The sequence below is a fragment of the Chiloscyllium punctatum genome, chromosome 37 (assembly GCF_047496795.1).
Source record: "Chiloscyllium punctatum isolate Juve2018m chromosome 37, sChiPun1.3, whole genome shotgun sequence".
NCBI classification, from domain to species: Eukaryota; Metazoa; Chordata; class Chondrichthyes; order Orectolobiformes; family Hemiscylliidae; genus Chiloscyllium; species Chiloscyllium punctatum.
In genome coordinates, this window is record NC_092775.1 from 11,278,669 (window position 1) to 11,301,264 (window position 22,596).

General features: G+C 44.3%; 1 protein-coding gene across 3 annotated transcripts in view; it reads left to right on the forward strand.

Annotated features, from left to right (window-relative positions):
• Positions 1 to 22,596, forward strand: part of rbck1 (RanBP-type and C3HC4-type zinc finger containing 1) — a 54,997-nt gene that overhangs the window by 26,140 nt on the left and 6,261 nt on the right. For all 3 annotated transcript variants that reach the window (XM_072556251.1, XM_072556252.1, XM_072556253.1), the window contains 7 exons: positions 4,974 to 5,083; positions 5,949 to 6,122; positions 10,853 to 11,013; positions 15,166 to 15,277; positions 16,764 to 16,943; positions 20,411 to 20,509; positions 20,896 to 21,039. In XM_072556251.1, the coding sequence (XP_072412352.1) occupies positions 4,974 to 5,083; positions 5,949 to 6,122; positions 10,853 to 11,013; positions 15,166 to 15,277; positions 16,764 to 16,943; positions 20,411 to 20,509; positions 20,896 to 21,039 (980 nt within the window). The remainder of the gene's footprint in view (positions 1 to 4,973; positions 5,084 to 5,948; positions 6,123 to 10,852; positions 11,014 to 15,165; positions 15,278 to 16,763; positions 16,944 to 20,410; positions 20,510 to 20,895; positions 21,040 to 22,596) is intronic.

The window sequence follows — 22,596 nt, forward strand, 5'->3', positions numbered from 1 at the left end:
CCTCTGATCATCTTATAAACCTCTATCAAGTCACCCCTCCTCCTTCGCCATTCCAATGAGAAAAGGCACTCTCAACCTATCCTCGTACGACCTATTCTCCATTCCAGGCAACATCCTGGTAAATCTTCTCTGCACCCTCTCCAAAGCTTCCACATCTTTCCTAAAGTGAGGCGACCAGAACTGCACACAGTACTCCAAATGTGGCCTAACCAAAGTCCTGTACAGCTGCACCATCACTTCACGACTCTTGAATTCAATCCCTCTGCTAATGAACGATAATACTCCATAGGCCTTCTTACATGCTCTATCCACCTGAGTAGCAACTTTCAAAGATCTATGAACATAGACCCCAAGATTCCTCTGATCCTCCACCTGACCAAGAACCCTACCATTAATCCTGTATTCCGCATTCTTATTTGTCCTTCCAAAATGGACAACCTCACACTTGGCAGGGTTGAACTCCATCTGCCACTCCTCAGCCCAGTTCTGCATCATATCTAAGTCCCTTTGCAGCCGACAACAGCCCTCCCCACGATCCGCAACTCCACCAATCTTTGTATCATCAGCAAATTTAATGACTCCCTCGTGCAAGTCATTAATAAAAATTACAAACAGCAGAGGACTCAGAACTGATCCCTGCGGAACTCCACTTGTAACTGGGTTCCAGGCTGAATATTTACCATCTACCACCACTCTCTGACTTCGACCGGTTAGCCAGTTCAATATCCAACTGGCCCAATTTCCCTCTATCCCATGCCTCCTGACTTTCCGCATAAGCCTACCATGGGGAACCTTATCAAATGCCTTACTAAAATCCATGTACACTACATCCACTGCTCTACCCTCATCCACATGCTTGGTCACCTCCTCAAAGAATTCAATAAGACTTGTAAGGCAAGACCTACCCCTCACAAATCCGTGCTGGCTGTCCCTAATCAAGCAGTGTCTTTCCAGATACTCATAAATCCTATTCCTCAGTACCCTTTCCATTACTTTGCCTACCACCGAAGTAAGACTAACTGGCCTGTAATTCCCGTGGTTATCCCTATTCCCTTTTTTGAACAGGGGTACAACATTCGTCACTCTCCAGTCCCGTGGTACCACCCCCGTTGACAGTGAAGACGAAAAGATCATTGCCAACGGCTCTGCAATTTCCACTCTTGCTTCCCACATAATCCTCGGATATATCCCATCAGGCCCGGGGGACTTGTCTATCCTCAAGTTTTTCAAAATGTCCAACACATCTTCCTTCCCAACAAGTATCTCTTCTAGCTTATCAGTCCATTTCACACTCTCCTCTTCAACAATATGGTCCCTCTCATTTGTAAATATTGAAGAAAAGTACTCAGTCAAGACCTCTCCTATCTTTTCCGACTCAATACAAAGTCTCCCACTACTGTCCTTGATCGGACCTACCCTCGTTCTCGTCATTCTCATGTTTCTCACATATGCATAAAATGCCTTGGGGTTATCCTTGATCCTACCCGCCAAAGAATTTTCATGCCCTCTCTTAGCTCTCCTAATCCCTTTCTTCAGCTCCCTTCTGGCTATCCTGTATCCCTCCAACGGTCTGTCTGAACCTTGTTTCCTCAACCTTATGTAAGCCTCCTTCTTCCTCTTTACAAGACATTCAATCTCCCTCGTCAACCAAGGTTCCCTCACACGACCATCTCTTTCCTGCCTGACAGGTGCATACATATCAAGGACATATCGTATCTGTTCTTTGAAAAAGTTCCACATTTCTACGACATCTTTCCCTGACAGCCTATGCTCCCAACTTATGCTCCTCAGATCCTGTCTTGCAGCATCGTATTTACCCTTCCCCCAATTGTAAAACCTACCCTGTTGCACGCACCTATCTCTCTCCATAACCAAGGTGAAAGTCACAGAATTGTGGTCACCATCACCAAAATGTTCACCCACTAACAAGCCCATCACTTGTCCCGGTTCGTTACCAAGTACCAAGTCCAGTATGGCCTCCCGTCTGGTCGGACAATCCACATACTGAGTTATTTATTCTTTATTCATTCGTGGGAAGTGGGCTGACCAACATTTATTGCCTGACCCCCAGCTGCCCTTGAGAAGGTGGTGATGAACTGCCTTCTTGAACTTCATGCTATAAGTTAATCCAAAATGCCTTTAGGGAGGGATTTTGGCCAAAGTTTGATGTTCCATTTATTACTAACACCTAGAAGAGAAAGAAATCATGTTACAAACTCCTAATTATATCACCAACAGGCCAATGTAATCTGTGCAAATTCCCAACAATTCTCTGGTATTACAGAGTGTTTACATAGAAACAGGCCATTCAGCCCACCTGGTCCATGCTAGTGTTCCATATAAACCCCCTACTTCCAATTTTACTTATTCTATCTCAGCCAATCACCATTTATTTGATTTTTTTCCATTATACGCTTATTGGGCATTTGTTTAATATTATTTGTCTCAAAATAATATCTTCCATGTCAAGTGCAATTTCCTCACAGCCAATGCATGGACCCCACAGCCAAACTAACATGTCAAGTTCCAGTTTTTTAACACTCCCTGCATAAAGACATTCCTTGTTAATTCCTCACTGGATTTGTTTGTGACTCTCTTACATTTATGACTTTTAAATCTGTGCTCCCTCACAGGTTGAAAATTTTCGCTGTATCTAATCTATCAAACCTCTTCATATTCTTAAAGATTTATGTTAGATTCCACTCCCCCACCTGAGCTGTTTCTGTCCTAGAGAAATGTCCAAGCCCATTCAGACTTGGCTCTCGTACCTCACAGCAAACTTTAAAAGTCTTGTCTTGCATCTTCTCTGAAGCTAATTTTTATATTTTCTTTATTGTTTTGTAGGATGTAAGTGTCACTGGCAAAGCCCTTGAACATTTCAGAGGGCGTTGAAAAGTCAACTATATTGCTATGGGACTGGAGTCACACATAGGCCAGTCTGAATAAGGACAGCAGATTTCCTTCGCAAAAAAATTCAACAGTCAGCCAAATGAGTTTTTACAGCAAGCAATGATTATTTTATAATCAGCATTGCTGAAACTAACTTTTCCAATTCCAGATTTTTATTCATTCTTATTATTTGTTTCAAAGATCTTACCAGTTACAATGGTAGGATTTGAAACATACACCTACAGCCCCTGGACTATTCTTCCAGGATCATCGTAACTAAGCTGCCACCTCCCCAGGTATGGGATTTATCATACAGAGAGCAGAGCCAGAATTTTTAAATTGGGGCCAGGGTGAAATCTGGAACACTTGAGAGCCATTGGGAGGCCCTCCAGCCATTTGAGACTGAGACCCCCATTGCAAGGCATTGGGAGGGGCAAGGAAAGATAACAACTGTATTTTACTTTTTCACAAATACACAGTCTTTGCCCAATAGCCACAGACACACCCAAGTGTGACAGAACAGGCCTGGGTTGCGAGTGGGTGTGATCCCTTGTGTGAACTATCGTACACCTACTCTCCCTCTCCATCCCCCATCCCACTCTTAACCCATCATGTTAGTTTGGCTGTGGGGTCCATGCATTGGCTGTGAGGAAATTGCAGTTGACATGGAAGATATTATCTAATCAGCCTGTTCTCTCCTGTTGCGACACACCTTTGGAGCAGGTGGGACTTGAACCCAGGCCTCTTGGCCCAGAGGTAGGGATGTTACCACTGCTCCATTGGAAGCCAGACCTTTTTTTTAACTGAGGAGATTCCAAATCTCTTGGTTATGTTTTCTTTTCTCATTTTTTTTTCTTCGTTTCCCTCTACACTACTGCCATATTGTAGTGGTGCTTATATCCCCCAGCTGAATCCTGCACCCACATGGGATATATGTGGATTTCAACAGTTTCATCATTTCTCCTCCCCCACCTTATCCCAGTCCCAAGCCTCCAACTTGGCACCGCCCTCCCATCCCTTCCACCACTAACCCCTCTGACTTATCACCTTCGCCCTCACCTTCATCCACCTATCGCTTTCCCAGCTACCTCCCCCCAACCCCACCCCCCCATCCCATTTATCTCTCAGCCCCGACCCACAAGCCTCATTCCTGATAAAGGGCTTATGCCCGAAACATCAGTTCTCCTGTTCCTCAGCTGCTGCCTTTCCCGGCACCACACTCTCAAATTATATTCCCCAGCACCCATGCCGTATCTGTGTGTGTGTGTGTGTGTGTGTGCATTACACAGTGAAAACACTAAATGTAAAAGCCCAATTAATATGGAAACTAGACTTTAATAGCATGTATTTAGTTGATGACACTTGGCTTTCACTTCTCAGACAAATCCAATGTGGCCACTTCCCTCCACAGGCTGGTCTCTTTCCAAATGAATGGGAATCCCCTGTGGTGGGATCTGGGACAGAGCTTGGTACTGCCAGACGGAGTGTTCTTCTCTGATCTGGACCTGGAACCTTTTCAAATTCCACCTCCACAAGCATGTGTCACATTCTGAGTGGAGTTAACTCCACAAGTTTATGTGCACGTCAGCTGACGTCCTTGCGTTGTTGCCACGTGACCAGGCTTCAAGTGTAAATGGGTGCGGTTTACCAATTCCACCCCGTCCTGAACAAAGACTTGCGTTTATGTAATGCCTTTCCAGAGTGGGGCATCTCACTCACTTTTCCTGTAGCCACAGATTGAACAGAATTTGTGGCCTGAATCGATCAACGAGTTCTGGAGAATCACAACTTGTGGTGCATTATTGGCAAAATTGCTGGCCCGTTTATACATCAATAATGACACGTGTCACAAACTCACCAGTGTTTCTCTGCCATGATTTGGGTGAAATCAAGTTTTTGCAGAAGAGGACAGTATATGCCAATAATGCTGCTGAACTCTACACCTTTATTTGTAGATCATCAGAAGGAGAGTCTCTCGGCTGTTAATAAAACGACTAATTTCAAGAAATGATGGGCATTGGTGTTGCTTTGGCTGTTGATGAGAGAGAAGATTTCAGAAAATTAAACTCATCCCTTTCTTCTAGGTATGTTCAATTCAAAACTGAACAGTGAAGATGCTTTTCTTAAGTTGGAAGGACGTGGTGCCCAAGTACAGTCAAATGAAGCAAACACTTTGCCAGAGGAATCAGCAAAGGTAGGTACTTTTCTCATCACCAACTCCATTGTATTAATGTTATGGACCAGACCAGACCCCCTCAAAATATATTAGCCAAGTTAGCCAAGACTCTAACTTTTTCTTATTTTAAAGGTAACTATTAGGTGTTGTGTTTCAGACGCAATTCGCTTGGTCAAACTATTCGACATTAAGCAGAACACAATTTATTCGAACACTAGTTAAACGATAGTCAGTTCTGATATAACACGATGGTTCCATTCCTGTGCGATCCTGCCTTATAAGATAATTGCATAACAACAGCACCATTGAAACCAATGGGACCAGAATCGCATGATAGCCAATATAGTTAGGGAAAGTTCGCGCTCTCCAAATAATGGTCTAAATTCTTCAAGTGTGTTATAGCCAATTTGCGTTGAAGAAACATGCATTATAGCAGAACCGACTCTACAACAAAAGAAAGAAAGAACCCGGAATAACTTAATTCTATTGAAAAACTTAACAGAATAATGGATACAGTAACTATTACTAATTAACTGTTCCAATATGGTCACATCTCATAAACACATCTTGGCAAAAGGCAAGTTCAGAAAACAGATTTGCCTCACATTCAATTTAGCAGCTCAGGAAGGGAGCTCCCAACCTTTGGTTGTAATTGAGAGAAGGAAATATAGCTTCGACTTCTTTAAGATCCCAACAGCAACTGCTGCTGAAAATTAAACATTCCTGGTTCTAAAGCCTAATGATAATGTCCTAATACTCGGTACCTAATGGAAGGTACCAAGTCTTTGCTTTCGATAAGCTGTAAAACACAAAGCCATTGGATGAAATAAATGATGTTTCTCCTTTTCTTCTCTCTCTCTCTCTCTCTCTCCCGCTCTCTCAGATTGGTTGGGTGTGTTCAGGTTGCACGTACATTAATAAACCAACCCGTCCAGGTTGTGAAATGTGTAGCACAGCCAGACCAGACAACTACCAAGTCCCAGACATGTATCAACCTGATGAAGAAGAACTCCAGAGGATGAAGAATGAAGAAGAAAGTTTTAAACAATATGAACAGGTAATGCTTTTGTCGCTTTTCAATACCCCTTGGCTTTTTAATGTTCTGTTTGATTTCTGCTTTTCCTCTTTTCACTGTCTACCATCCATTATTAGCTTCCACTGTGCTTCAATCCTATTGCGTTAAAGTGGAATGTTTTCAAAATTTCCACACTACAAATGGTGAATACTGACAGCCCATAAGCTCGAGTGCAACTCTATACATTTATACAAGGACATGGTGGATCAGTGGTTAGCACTATTGCCTGACAGCGCCAGGGACCCTGGTTTGATTCCACCCTCGGTTGACTGTGTGGAGTTTGCACATTCTCCCTGTGCCTGGGTTGGTTTCCTCCGGGTGCTCCTGTTTCCTCCCACAGTCCAAAGATACGCAGGTTAGGTGGATCGACCATGCTAAATTGTCCCATAGTACCCAGGAATGTGCAGGTTGGGCAGGATAACTATGGTAATTTATGGGGTTCTGGGTATAGGGTTGATGCTCTGTCGAAGTTCAATGCTGACCTGATGGGCCAAATGGCCTCCATCTGCAATGTAGGGCTTCTATGATAATGATGGAGCTTCACCAAACCTGTGGAGTTAGTGTGAGATAGACCTATCACCGAGATCTCCTCAGAGTCTTCGCAATGATGTCTGTCAATGTAACCCATACCTGATTACTGTCATTCAAAACGGTCTCTTTTTAACACTGTCTTCATTAGACTACCCAGTGGTTTCCTCTACCTTACTGGACAATGCAGGCCCTGTAGATCCTAATCTGAAAAGGAAGGTGGTGGCATGATGACCAAGAGTCCAGCTAGCTCGTACAACATGGCGTCAGTAGTGGTCATCGTAAGATTTAGTTTAGCTGCTGTAATAACTCATGAATCCCAACTGGAAAGGAATGTTGTTTTTTTGTTGAACACCAAAAAACTTATGGTGTATGTAGGCTAGTCCCAACCTGGAACAGACAGTTCTGCAGACCCATCCCTGGATCTACTTTATCTGGTTTGCTCCTTATATCAGGACATGTTATTGTACACAACCGAATGTCTTTCCTACTGCTAGGCGTGGATGAAATGATCTCAGTCCGAGCCCAGAGTGCGGTTTGACAATCGGTAATTTTATTAAAGTGTTTAACACCGGCGGAGACCAACCGAGGTCCGAATCTCGATCGCTCTCTCGTTCCCCGCGCGATGTTACAAGTTATATACTTCATGAGTCAGGATGTAGGAGATTGGGTATGAATGAGTGTGAATGGTGGTAATCATGGCTGGAGTATGTGTGAATGTCAAGCTTCCTGCCGTCCTCGGAGAGTCGGCAGCATACACAAAAGGTGTGCTGTTTACCTTTACGTAAAGGGGTCCGGGTCCTATCTGCTTGTCTCTCCGTGAGGGCTGGAGGCTAGCACCCCCCTTTGTTACTTCCAAAGTGTCTGTTAGATTCATCCTGTTCATTTGGTGTTTGCCTTTTGTGTAGGACTGTTTTGCATGATCAGGTTATGGGTGTGTGTCAGTTGGAACCTTGATGAGATTATAAGGTGGGTTTCGATCTGTGAGTCATGACCATTGTCTGGAGTCCTGACTCGTGTCTGGTCCGGTGTGTATTCGGATCTGTCTTTGGGCCCCCCTTCTCCCGATCATGTGGTCGGGCTGGCAGCTGCTGTTTTAGAATGAATACTGTTTGCTTTAAAATGGGTACTGCTGGCTCTCCCAATGTGGGCCTTGCTCCATGGTAAACACGGGGCGGTTTATCACTCCCCCCTTCACTACCACCAGATCACCTTGACTTTGTTTTTGTTTATGTTTTTGTTTTTAATCACCTGGGCCTGCTTTATGAAGGGCTCAGGGTGCTGAGTTCTGGTTGGGCAGGCCATTGCCTCTTACCAAGGAAAGTCATAGTCAGTGAGCTCCACAAGAAGATTAATTTGTGATGTCCCATGGGTCTTGTAGAGGTTATCACAATCGCAGTTATATCGGTACCCCACCCCAACACAGCCTCACACCAGACCCCCCCCTCCCTCCCCCCCTCCCACAATGTTGGGAACCTGGAAATGGAGGCAATTTAATAACAGAAGCTCCAAGTCCCTCCCTGAGGGCCTCTCCCTGAGGTCCCTCCCTGAGGGTGCCCACATGGTATCACTGCTACTCCTGCTACCAGTCCCTCAGTAGTCTCCACATCACAAGGTAGTCTGGTGACCCTGTCCCTGAGCCACATTGTTAGAGCCTCCCCAACACTGAAACTGAGCACCGTTCCTAATTGGTCAGTGTTATAGTTTGTATCTCGGAGAAGTTTACATCAGGTATCCCACCACATCCGGGTTCCTGGTATAGTCGTTTGGATTGTAACCCAACCAGAAAAGTTCCTGGCTGGGAGGAAAGCCAGTTGATTCACTTGGTCCCCCGTTCCCATACATTGACATTGTCATTGATAGGTCCATCCGGATGGAAATTTGTAACTTTGTATTCTTTCCGAATTCTTCCCAATCTTAAATGTATCAGAAACATTGGTCTGGATTTTAGGCCCCTCCCTTTCCCCACCTTACCACCATCATAGTGAGAGCTAGGGGCAGGTAAAACGTACCCGCTCACCCCGACTCGCTTGTCATGATAAAGGGAGGGGGGTGGGTTTGCCAATGGGGTAAGGTGCTCATGGCTCTGCCAACCCTTGGGTCTAGCTAGTCCTTTCAGTAGCCAAATATTTTGCCCACTTAAGGCCATCAACCTGTCTCCATTCCCTTAATACATTGGCCATCAAGTGAAAATCTCAACCCCCTTCAACTTTAACAATGTTAATGAAAAGGTGAGAATGAAAGGTGTCATTGCTTTTGAGAAAACACCCAACTCTGCAAATCCAACTGAGGAGAAAGTGCCCTGAATAGTTGGATCTTTGTTCTGGGGAGGGAGTGTTAACGGGAGCTGGGCCTGTGGAGAGAGTGCAGATCAGGGCTGTTTAAAAGGTACACCTCTGTAACTTGGCACTTACTCCCAGCCTTTTAAAAATAATCAGTTAACAATGCTTGTTAATGTCCATTATTTTTCACAATTCCAAAGAGCATTTGATCTCCCAAAGGTTTCCTTGGATCAAACCAATTGGGTATATCACCTCTTCAAAAGAAAATTGAACACTTCAAAGAAATCCAATAAACTTGGACCTTCTCTTCAAAAGTATTCAGCCCAGATGTGATGTTTTGGAAATCCCATTCACACACATCTTCACTTTTACATGTATTGCTTCCTTTGTGAGCAATGGACATGCAACGTTCAAGCAGCCATTCGAGGGTCCAGCACCATTGACCTGAGCGGGTGACCCTCTCTGATGTTGCAAACATTCTGGCCAAAGCTTTTACAGCTGTCAGTTACTGACCTCCTGCCACTCAGAGAATGTGGTGTGCAAATTACTGTGCCCCTCCCTAACATCTGCTTCCACGGCTGAGTATCCCCTGTAGTATAAGAGTTTTACAGACCAGTTAGTAACGGTCAATAGCTGTGGTTTGTGTCTCAAATGTAACGAGATGAAAGGATTCAAGAACCTTATATTGCACAGACGTGCATTCCAGCAGAGATTAGAACTTGCAATTTTCAATAACCAGAGACAGAATAACTCTGGGAATTTAGTAACTTTAAGGGAGGGAATTCTCTTTCTAAAATCTATTCTGAGTTTGCATTTCACATTTACCTAGCTGTAATCTTAACTTTTCATTTCTTTCACAGTGTTTGTCAATATAATACAGACTCAAATTGTGTGGTGCTGGAAAAGCACAGCAGGTCAGGAGCAGGAGATGCTGCCTGACTGGCTGTGCTTTTCCAGCACCACAATCCATCTCAGCTCTCATCTCCAACATCTAGAGTCCTCACTTCCTCCTAATATAATACAGACTGCCTACTAGTGGCATCTATATAGTCAGTTAGGTAACTAGCAAATTAGTGACCTGGTCAATATAATAAAGGTCTCTCAAATTATGAAAAGATCTTGTTTTATATTCTTTTTGCAGAGTGTAGCCATGGTTGGCCCAGCCAGCGTTTATTGCCCATCACTAACTGCCCTGGAGAAGGTAATGTCAAGCTGCCTTCTTCAATTGCTGTAATCCTTGGGCATAGGTTGACCCACAGTGATGTTATGAAGTGAGATCCAGGATCTTGTCCCAGTTACAGTGAAGTGACAACAATATATTTCCAAGTCAGGATGGTGTGTGACTTGGAGGGGAAATTGCAGATGGCAGGGTTTCTTTTTATCTGCTGCCCTTGTCCTTCTAGGTGGGAGAGGTCCTGGGTTTGGAAGGTGCTGTGGAAGGAGCGTTGGTGGACTTCTGCTGTGTATCCTGGAGATGGTACATACTGGCTCCACTTTGAGATAGGGAATAAATGTCAAAGGTAGTTGGGTGAGTGGACAGTGTTAGTCAGCCAGGCAACTTTGTCCTGGATGATGAAGAATACAAAGAGAATTTTGTTTTCATTGTGACAAAGGACACAATATAAGATGGTCACTGCGAAATCCATTGAGAATTCAGAAGAACCTTCTTTACTCAACGATCTGTAAAAATGTTGAACTCGCTTCCAGTGGATATGTTTGAAGTGAGCATACAGACACATTTAAGGAGAAGTTAGACAAGTTAAAATGAAGAAGGGAAAAGAGGATTATGATAGTAGAGTTAGAGAAGGAAAGACAGGAAGAGGCTTCAATGGATCAGGACTACTGGTATAGACTGAATGGCTTGTTTCTGTACTGTATGTTCTGTGTTTGATTTATACGCAGTCCAAGCTGCTGAAGCGACAAGAGAATTACAAACTCTTGTTGGAAACAGATGAACAAAACCTAATATCGACCGGGGAAGATTTTGAATGTCCAATTTGTTTAAACATCTTGGAGAATGGTGAAGGAGTGACTCTTCGAGAATGTTTACACGCCTTCTGCAAGTAAGAGAAGCTGTTTTTATTCCATATCATTAGCATAGGGCACTCCTGGAGGTAACTGTAATGTAATGGACAGACATTAAATGTAATGTGATGTCAAATCCCCTCAAATTCACTCAGTTCTTCGAGAACAGAAATTAGACATGTGTGAGAAACGTAAAGAGGTGGATTCCTTCAGCTCATTGTGCCTGTGCTGATTCTTGCTTAGTCCCACTTATCTGTTCTTTGACCATAAACTTGCACAATCAAACACTTACACAACTCCTTTTTTAAAAAAGTGTTTCAGGATTCCATTTCCATCACCTTCTTGTTCAGATCGTTTTATATCCTGACATCTCATTGAGTGGAAACGTAGGAACTTTTGACTTAATGGTAGGATTAGGCTATTCAGCCCTTTTGAACCTGCTGCATTATTTAATAAGATCATGGCAGATCTCAGCTCCACTTCCCTGTCTGCATGCCCCAACTCCTGTAATCCTGGAATCCATTATCTGCCAAAAATTGAACTTCACCTTGAATACCTTTATGGCCCCAGCCTTCTCCACTTCTGAGAGAGAGAATTCCACACTGTAACGAGCATCTGAGAGAAAAAGCATTTCTCTTGATCTGCTTTCTCACCGAGTTTAGATCTTGTGACCTTTGTTTATTATGTTTTTCTCTCACTTAATCCAATCAGCAACTTTCACAAAAACCTCAGTGACGTTAACTCTCACCGTCTCTGTTCCAAGGAGAAACAACCCAAACATTTGCAATCTCTGCTCGCTGCTGAATTCTTTTATGGAATAAAAACAAAGTCTTGCAGATGCTGGTGATTTGAAATAAAAACAGAAAGTGCTGGAGCAGGTCTGGCAACACCTGCGGAGAGAGAAGGTTTGAAGGCGAAGAGTCATAGCCGACTCAAAATATGAACTCTGTTTCTCTCTCCACAGATGTTTCTGAGTTTCTCCAGCAATTTCTTTGTGTGCTACCCATTGCTGGTAACCTCTGGGTGAACGTCCTCTGGACACGCAGTGCAGAGTCCAGAATTGTCCCTAATACTCCAGTTGAGAGCTAACCAGTGATTTATACATTAATAAAAATCAGCATGTTCTCTTCAATCTTTTATGGGATGTGAGTGTAGCTCAAGGCAAGTACGTGTTGCCCATCCCTAATTGCCCTTGAACTGAATGTCTTCATAAGACCTTTCACAGGGGCAGCTGAGAGTCAGCTACATCGCAGTCGCATCTAAGTCCTAACAGTTAACGACAGCAGATGTGAAGCAGGTATGTTTTTTAAAGCAATAATCAATGCAGTGACCACAAATAGCTTTATAGAAACAAAGAAAATGGAAGCAGGTGTAGGCCATTCGGCCCATTGAGTCTGCGCAGCCACTCATTATCATCATGGCTGCCCATCCAACTCAATATCTTGGTCCTGCTTTCCCTCCCTATCCTTTGATTTATGAAGCACCAAGTGCTCTATCCAAATCTTTCTTGAAATCATACAATGTTCTGGCCTCGCTGCTTTCTGTGATAGTGAATTCCACAGGCTCCCCACTCTCTCAGTGATGAAAATTCTCCTCACCTCAGTCCACATGATTTACCCTGTGTCCTTAGGTTCTGGACTCTTCCTTCATCAGGAACATCTTTCCTGCATCAACACTGTCCAAATTTTTATAGGTTTCTATGAGGACCCCCTCAATTTTCTGAAGTCCAGTGAATATGATCCTAACCGATTCAACCTCCCCTCATTGATCAGTCCTGCCATCCCAGGAATCAATTGGATAAACCTTCAGTGCAATCCCTCTAGAGCAAGAACATCCTTCCTCAGATAAGGAGACCAAAACCACACACAATATTCCAGGTGTGGTCTCACCAAGGCCCTGGACAATTGCAGCAAGACATCCCTGCTCCTGTTCTTGAATCCTCTCGCTATGAAGGCCAACGTACCATTTGCCTTCTTGATCTCCTGCTGTACCTGAACACTTACCTTTAGCAACCAGTGTATGATAACACCCAGGTCTCATTGCCCATTCCCTTCTCTCAATTTGTAATTATTCAGATAATAATCCACCTTTTTGTTTTGCTATCAATGTTGATAACCTCACGTTTATCCACATTATACTACATCTGTCCAATCATTCAACTCATCTAAACCACACTGAAGCATTTCTGCATCAGCTCAGCCGCCCATCCAGTTTCATGTCATCTGCAGATTCGGAGATATTACAGTTAGCTTCCTCATTCCAAATCATTACTATATATTGTGAATGAAATAACTCCAGAGACCAGTATCCCAACATCAAGTCACCCTTTACTCACATGTACATAGTACTTGACATTGGTCTGCCTCCTTCAGAGTGAACAGAACCCCTGACACTCCTATTTATATCTGTCAGCCAGGGCTCCTTGATTGGGGCTATTAATCTGGTCCAATCAGGGAACTCATATTTTTGAGGTCTACCTGGCTGACCTCATTACAATCATAGAATGAAAAAGATATACTCTTAATTCCATATATATTATTCTTAATTCCAGCAGCAGCAGTAGTGGGATTTGAACTCATGTCCCCAGACATATCCCTGGGCCTCTGGATTACTAGTCCCCTGTTGTTACTGCTAAACTTTTATATATTCCATTTCTCTTTTTATAACCCAAGTTACTCTTACCCATCCTGAACAAGCGAAGTTAGTGTATGTTCACATGAAGGTGACATTCCTGTCCATCATAGAATCCCTGCAGTGTGGAAGCAGGCCATTCAGCCCATTGCATTCACACCAGCCCTCCAAAGAGCATCCCACCCAGACCCCGACCTTATCCCTGTAACCCTGCATTTCTCATGGCTAACCTGCACTTCCTGGGACGGGAGGAAATCCATGCAGATAGGGAGAGAATGTGCAAACTCCATACATTCCTCCTGAGACTAGAATCCAACCCGGGTCCCTGGTGCTGTGAGGCAGCAGTGCTAACCACTGAGTCACCGTGCCGTGACGTTCTATTCTAGATTTATCCCGAAATAGTTAAGATAGAGATGTACAGAAAGGAAACAGACCCTTCGGTCCAACCCATCCATGCTGACCAGATATCCCAACCCAATCTAGTCCCACCTGCCAGCACCCAGCCCATATCCCTCCAAACCCTTCCTATTCATATACCCATCCAAATACCTCTTAAATGTTGCAATTGTACCAGCCTCCACCACACCATCTGGCAGCTCATTCCATACACGTACCGTCCTCTGAGTGAAAAAGTTGCCCCTTAGGACTCTTTTATATCTTTCCCCTCTCACCTTAAACCTATGCCTTCTAGTTCTGGACTCCCCGACCCCAGGGAAAAGACTTTGCCTATTTATCCTTTCCATGCCCCTCATAATTTTGTAAACCTCTATAAGGTCACCCCTCAGCCTCTGACGCTCCAGGGAAAACAGCCCCAGCCTGTTCAGCCTCTCCCTGTAGCTCAGATCCTCCAACCCTGGCAACATCCTTGTAAGTCTTTTCTGAACCCTTTCAAGTTTCACAACATCTTTCCGATGGGAAGGAGACCAGAATTGCACACAATATTCCAACAGTGGCCTAACCAATGTCCTGTACAGCCGCAACATGACCTCCCAACTCCTGTACTCAATACTCTGACCAATAAAGGAAAGCATACCAAATGCCTTCTTCACTATTCTATCTACCTGCGACTCCACTTTCAAGGAGCTATGAAACTGCACTCCAAGGTCTCTTTGTTCAGCAACACTCCCGAGGACCTCACCAATAAGTGTATAAGTCCTGCTAAGATTTGCTTTCCCAAAATGTATGACTCTATAAGGGGCAGAAGGTTTCGAGGAGATTTGAGGAAAATGTTTTTTCACTCAGAAGGTGGTGGGAATCTGAATCTCACTGCCTTTAGGGCTAATAGAGGCAGAAGCACTTGTAACATTTACGAAATATTTAGATGTAGAATTGTGATGCCCAGGTTAAGGGCCAAGTGCTGGAAAATGGGGTTAGAATAGTTAGGTGATTGCTTTTCACTGGCTCAGACTCGATGGGCTGAAGGGCCTTTACTGTAGGCCTGTACAACTCAATAAACATGAACTCATGACGTGAAGGATTGAACTGCTATATGAAATGGAGTGTGTGAGAAATGGAGTGGAGTAGCTTTGAGAATTTTAAATGACCATGAATGTTCACAGAGACTGTCTGAAGCAAACAATCCTGAGCAGCACTGAAGCTGATGTGACGTGTCCGTACATGGATCAGCTATATTCATGTGAAAGCAAAATCCTGGAACGCGAGATAAAATACGTGAGTCTTTTTCATCGATGATTCCTCGCATCTCCGTTCTGAGTCGAGAGCAACCAAAATCATCCCAAATTTACAAAACAGGGGATGTAAATGGTGCCAGGGGTTGGGGGTGTGGTGGTGTCGGTGGGTGCATGATTAAGAAAAGTAGGGAGGGTCTCCCCATCTACATTTGCCAGAAATGAGCCACAGGGAAGCTGCATGCCCCCAAGAGGCAGTTGGTTTCACTTGGATGGTGTAGGAACACCCCGATGTCACCCTAGGGGCAAATGCGCCTTTTCAACTTCTGCTAGCTAGAGCCCTGTGTGTGGCTTTACTAACCACAATCAGCATGGAGCAAGAAGAGAACATCTTACTGTCTTGAAAGTTTGTTAGACAATAGGAGGACTATTTCTGGCGTAACAAGGAGTTTTGGGTTATAGAGTCATAAAGATGTACAGCACGGTAACAGACGTTTCGGTCTAACTCGTCCATGCCGACCAGCTATCCTAACCTCATGTCATCCCATTTGCCAGCACTTGGCCAATATCCTTCTAAACCCTTCCTATTCATACACCCATCCAGATGCCTTTTAAATGTTGTAATTGTACCAGCCTCCACCAATTCCTCTGGCAGCTTATTCCATACACGCACCAGCCTCTGCATGAAAAGGTTCTCCTCTTTTGTTTGGGAATTCCCTCTGTCTGCTGTGGCTGTGAATAGCCTGGAAACCATCCACTTGCCTGGGAATGTTCCCTCTGCATCATTGGGTAAACTCCAGTTCCCCTCTGATTTCCTAAACCCGCCGACTTGCTGTAACGTCATTCCCACCAGATTCCTTTTGGGTACAATGTTAGTGAGGCCCACAGTGTTGATTAGTCCAACCTCACAGTGTGGAATTTGTGTGGGTGTGGAAACATTCTTTCCCCTTCCACCACCCCAACCCAGCCACACACACAGACTTTCTATTCATCTGACTCATTTCATTTATTTATTGCTTTCAGCCTCATTCTTTCTAACTTTCATTATTTACCGCCCACTTTTTCTACTCATCTTTCCTGAAGTCATTGCCTCCTCATTAGGAAACAGTTCCACAGGTAGTTTCATCATCTGGCTTGAAAATTAATTACCAACAGATGGGAAATATTTCTTCAACCTATACCAGATGGCCTGTCAATCAAAGCAATGCAACAGGCCATCTGAATAGCACTGTGGATGGAACCACATCCCATGGGCTGCAATTGTTCATTGGAAAGGGTAATTTGGAAAGGGTAATAAATGCTGGCCCAGCCAGTGACACCCATGAGCAAATAAAAATAAACTTAAGCTGATAAGATGAGATGAAGATGGGAGGAAGGAAACTTGTGTAGAGAATAAATATTGACATGCACGGGTGTTCGTACTGTAACTTCTGATGTAACTACTTTGAAACTCTGCCACTGCTTGTCTGCTGATTTCAGTATTGTTGGCTGTATAATTCTGACTCAGCTTTTCTGGTGTTGCTTCACAGCTCCTGACGGAGAGCGAGTACCGCACGTACTTAGACAGAAGCTTAGCAATTGCTGAGAACCAAAGTGAGAATAGCTATCACTGTCAGACCCCAGACTGCAAGGGCTGGTGCATTTACGAAGATGATGTCAATGAGTTTAATTGTCCTCTCTGTAAGAAGAAGAACTGTCTGCTGTGCAAGGTGAGTGGGACTTGGGATGGAGGGACCTTCGAGAGAAAGCTGGTGGGAACAGGTCGGACATTTGTGGGCAGCACAGTGGCACAGTGGTTAGCACTGCTGCCTCACAGCGCCAGAGACCCAGGTTCAATTCTCGCCTCAGGTGACTGTCTGTGTGGAGTTTGCACATTCTCCCCGTGTCTGCGTGGGTTTCCTCCAGGTGCTCTGATTTCCTCCCACAGTCCAAAAATGTGCAGGTTAGGTGAATTGGCCATGCTAAATTGCCCGTAGTGTTAGGTGAAGGGGTAAATGTAGGGGATTGGGTCGGTGTGGACTTGTTGAGCCGAAGGGCCTGTTTCCACATTGGAAGTAATCTAATTTAATCGGCTCAAAGCTTGTTTCTGACTCATCCATGGGATGCAGGGCGTCATTGGCTAAGCCAACATTTATTGCCCATCCCTAATTGCCCAGAGGGCAGTTAAGAGTGAACCACATTGCTGTGGGCCTGGAGTCATAGATAAGCTAGACCAGGTAAGGATGGCAGTTTCCTTCTCTAAAGGATGTTAATGAATCAGATGGCTTTTTCCTGACAATCGTCAATGGATTCATGGTCATCTTTAGATTCTTAACTCCATATTTTTATTGAATTTATTGAATCTGCCATGGTGGGATTCAAACCCCAGGTCCCCAGAGCATTACCAGGGTCTCGGGATTAATAGTCCAACAATAATACCTCTAGGCCATTGCCTCCCCTGCAACTCTCCCTACACAAAAGGTGATGCAAGCTACATCTATTGAAATTTAGATCTTTAGGATATCAAAGCGAAGGCAGGTAAAGGGAGCTGTGGTTCAGATTAGCCACAAAAGAACTGAACTGTCTGTCACACCCATGGAGAAAAACCAAGGGACATTGTGTTGCTGTTGATAAGTAGAAAGGTGAGCCACACCAACTAGAAAAGTCCCCTAATCTGCCTGGATTAGCAGATCTGAGGCAACTAAGAGAACATTTGTCAGATATTTGGCAACAGAATGATGGGTGAATGAGATTCCATTTTTACTCAGTGAATTACAATCTTGCACTTGTGGTAGAAGTCGATTTAGTGACAGGAATTATGGGCACAGCAACTGGAGGAAGGAGGGGGGCTAATCAGTAGAATGAAACCAATTGGATATTTCTTTCAAAGGGCCATCACAAATGTGAATGGGCAGGATGGCCTCCTTCCAAGATGTGTTACCCTGATTCTAATTTAGAGTCATAGAGATGTACAGTATGAAAACAGATCCTTCAGTCCAACCCGTCCGTGGACCAGAGCCACGTAGCATCCATTGGAATTGTGGGAAGGTCCAGAGGTGCAATGGGTTAACATAGTTATGAGGAGAAATCAGACAAATTAGGCCTGTTTTCTCCAGAATTTAGAAGGGTAAGGGGTGATCCGATCAAAGTTTTCAAGATATTAACAGAAAAAGACAGGGTAGATAAACTATTTCCATTGGTTGGGACTTCTTGAATCAGTGATATGGTCTGAGAATTAGGGTCAGACCATCTACAATGGTAGAGGTTTGGAACCTTCTTCCACAAACAGCAGTGGATGCTGGATCAGTTGTTAAATTTATTTATCTCTGATTTAAAATTTTATTAAGCAAAGGTACTAAAGGATATAGTTAACAAAAGGTGTATATCACAGATAAGCCATGATTTTGTTGAATGGTGGATGAGGCACAAGGGGCTGAATGGCCTACCCCTGTTCCTATGCTCCTACAATCTCCATCTCTGAGATGAAGCTCTGGGTTTGAGACCCACTCCCTAACTTAATGGTCAAGGAAACAGATTGAAAATCACGTAAAAGCCAATGAGATTCCTGGTCAGTGGTGTGATGAAAAGAACATTGCAACCTCTGGCATCACTATCAAAAGTTGCAGACAACAATATGTGTGCACAAGTGTACATTCCACAGCAACTCACACTCCCTGAGTGAACTGTAACTGTTAGAGAGAGAGAATAGCCGAGGTTCCCACTTGAAACAATTATTAGATTAGATTACTTACAGTGTGGAAACAGGCCGTTAGGCCCAACAAATCTACACTGACCCGCCAAAGCGCAACCCACCCAGACCCATTGCCCTACATATACCCTTGCCCCTAACACTACAGGGGCAACTTAACATGGCCAATTCACCTAACCTGCACATTTTTGGACTGTGGGAGGAAACCGGAGCACCTGGAGGAAACCCACGCAGACACGGGGAGAATGTGCAAACTCTTTGTGGGCGGCACGGTGGCACAGTGGTTAGCACTGCTGCCTCACAGCGCCAGAAACCCGGGTTCAGTTCCCGCCTCAGGCGACTGACTGTGTGGAGTTTGCACATTCTCCCCGTGTCTGCGTGGGTTTCCTCCGGGTGCTCCGGTTTCCTCCCACAGTCCAAAGATGTGCAGGTCAGATGAATTGGCCATCCTAAATTGCCCGTAGTGTAGGTAAGGGGTAGATGTAGGGGTATGGGTGGGTTGCGCTTCAGCGGGGCGGTGTGGACTTGTTGGGCCGAAGGGCCTGTTTCTACACTGTAAGTAATCTAATCTAATCTACACAGTCAGTCGCCTGAGGCGGGAATTGAACCCAGGTCTCTGGCGCTGTGAGGCAGCAGTGCTAACCACTGTGCCATCATGCCGCCCAAAAAATGGCAACATGGAAATTTGCTGGCAACAGTGACGAGAATGGGATATGAACCCACAGAGTGGTTCTCGCTATCTCGCTATCACCTGAGGACAGGACTGGTCTTAACTATAATCCTCTGTTATGATAGACAATGGCCATTTGAATGAGGTGCCAGAGTGTAAACAGTGAAAAGAGAAAAAAAAATCTCTGCAACTAGTCTTCAGGAGAGGAGAGATGATATGGAAAAAGTAGAATGGAAAAGAAAGAACGGTGGGAATTGTGGTCAGTGAGTCAGAATGTCAGAGACATATTCGAGAGTAAGTCCCTTGAGTGCATCATCCAAGGTGGCAAGTCAACAAAGTACAGAGGAGATGCTGCACTCTCAGAGGTGCTTTCTTTCATCGAATCACAAAATTATTACAGCATCAGGTGGAGGTTATATAGTGAATTGCAGAACCTTAGGAGTATTGATAGGCAGAGGGATCTGGGTGTACAAGTCCTCAGATCACTGAAGGTGGCAGTGCAGGGACATAAGATAGTTATTATTTTTTTGGTGTTGATTGAGGGTTAGAAATTAGTCAGAATGCTGGGGTTAACTCTCTTGCTGTTCTTTAAGACTATGCCATGGACAATTTCACATTCACCCAACCAACTGGACCCTTATCTTATTGTCTCATCTGAAAGACTGCAGTTCGGACAGTGCTACCCCCTACCATACTGTGCTGGAGAATGAACTTGGATTATTTGCTTAACTCCTGACATGAGATTTGAACCCAGCACCTCCCAGTGACCCAGGCCGACTGAAAAGTGATGTGATAATCCCTTCTGCTCCTTAACACAGGCAATACACGAAGGAATGAATTGCAAACAGTATCAGGATGACCTGAAAATTCAAGCTGAAAATAACAAAGCTGCAAAACAGACTGCTGACATGCTCACGGTGAGGAACTTTGTATTTATTTTGGATTAAGCATTGTCTTAAAGTGATGGGTTGGAATCCTCATATTCATGGAAGGAGGTGGGTGCTCTGTGTGGGGGGGAAGAGGGAAATTATCAGCTACTCAAGAGGCAACGAGAGGTGACTTTTGAAGTCTCAGCATGGTTTGTTCATTTACCCAAGAACTGACTCATCACCCTCAGACTCGTTATTTGTTGGCAATTTCTGGCACCCTGCAAATGTTTGCAGCTCTGCCTTTCACTTCGAAAATGGTCACTGAAAAATTTCCACGGGCTTCCGTGACAAACTCTGGTGCCTGGTTTTGAATCTTGCCCTTGGTGTTTGAGATCTTATGTTCTCTCCTAATTATGTGATTTGTATCTGTACAGGCGTTGCTGCAGAAAGGGGATGCCATGAACTGTCCTAAATGCAAGATTGTGGTACAGAAGAAAAGTGGCTGTGATTGGATACGCTGCACCATGTGTAAAACAGAAATTTGCTGGGTGACAAAGGGACCTCGCTGGGGACCTGCGGTACAATGTCCAATTCTTTTTATGTTGAATTACATTGAGACTATAAGAGGAAAACACACTATTTGTTCCAATTTGTCTAGGCCAGTGACTATAGTCAATAGCAGTTGGTTAGCCCAATCGGATGTATGGTTGGTTGGTGAAGCCAACAGTGTGAGTTCAATTCCCACACTAGCTGACGTTACCTCACCCCTCATCTGAGGTATGGTGACCCTCAGGTTAAACCACCATCTCTGTCTAATGACGGAGTGGATTATGGTGACTTTAACTTTTATGATCAATACTAGGGTGCTAAATTCTGTCAAGGATCTAAGGTTCTGTGAATAGTTTTTGGGGTGTGCGTGTGCGTGTGTGTGGGGAGGGTGGGTCTGTGAACTGATTTGTCCTATTCTCTATCTCCATGAATAAAATTCTCACACCAGTAGTTGCTCCTGTGCATTGAGATGGTTGAACAGTCTCAGGTACAAGGCCACGCAGTCTCACTGCTGGACACCACTTTGCAATGCAGTTGTGGAAGTGTGGAAGTTTCCCTCTGTCTCACTGGCATCTCTGGATTTATTTCCTTACTTTTTGCATGGATTGCTTCTACATTCATGGAGTGTTTAATTATTAATAAAATAGAGGGAGTGACCTTGCCAGAAAAATTCAAGTCCCCCTTTGTGTTGGCCACAGTAACACCCCTTCCTTTCAGGTCTTTTCCATTCACTGTTTTAACACCGTGAAAGGATATTTCCTCTTCCTTCAACTATTTCTCTGTGTGTGTTGGTGGGGGGGGGGCATAGCTTAAAAATAAGGGGGTCCCCATTTAAGATGTGGTTGGGAATGATTTTTCTCTGAGGGTTTTGTGTCTTAGGAGTTCCTTTCATCAAATCACATAAAGGCATAGAAAATCAGTGCAGTGGTAGGCCATCTGGCCATATGAGCATGCATCACTATTCAATATGATCATGGCTGATCCTGCAATTGCGATATCCCACTCCCACATTCCCTCTGTACCCCTATATGCCTTTAGCCACGTCTAGCACCCTCTTGAATCTATCTAATGAACTGGCCCCAACAGCTTTCTGTGGTAGGAGGATTCCACAGGTTCACAACTCTCTGGATGAAGAGATTCTTCCGCATCTCAGTCCTCAATGGTTTACTCTGTATCCTTAGTGTGTGGGTGCAGAATCTTTAAATATTTTTAAGACCGATCTAGATAGATTCTTCATTATCAAGGGAATGAAAGGCTATTGCATTTATGCAGAAATAGTTAAATCAGCCCTGACCTTATTGAACGGCATAGCAGGATCAAAAGGGCCGAGTGGCCCACTCTTATTCTTTGTATGTTTGGAAGTTGACTCTATGACTCTTTGACTGCCTGCTTTGGAAAACAGGATGTTCTTGTTCATTTAACCTGGTGGTTGAGATGGGAAGAGGGGAATGCCATCATTGTGGTGTGCCACTGTGGTCTTGTGGAAGATGGGGGTTGTGTGAGAGGGGTCAGAGAAGATGAGACCTGGCTCTCTTGGGCTTGCGGCAGGACTACTCCAATCGCAGCATAGTTCCTGCCACCCGATT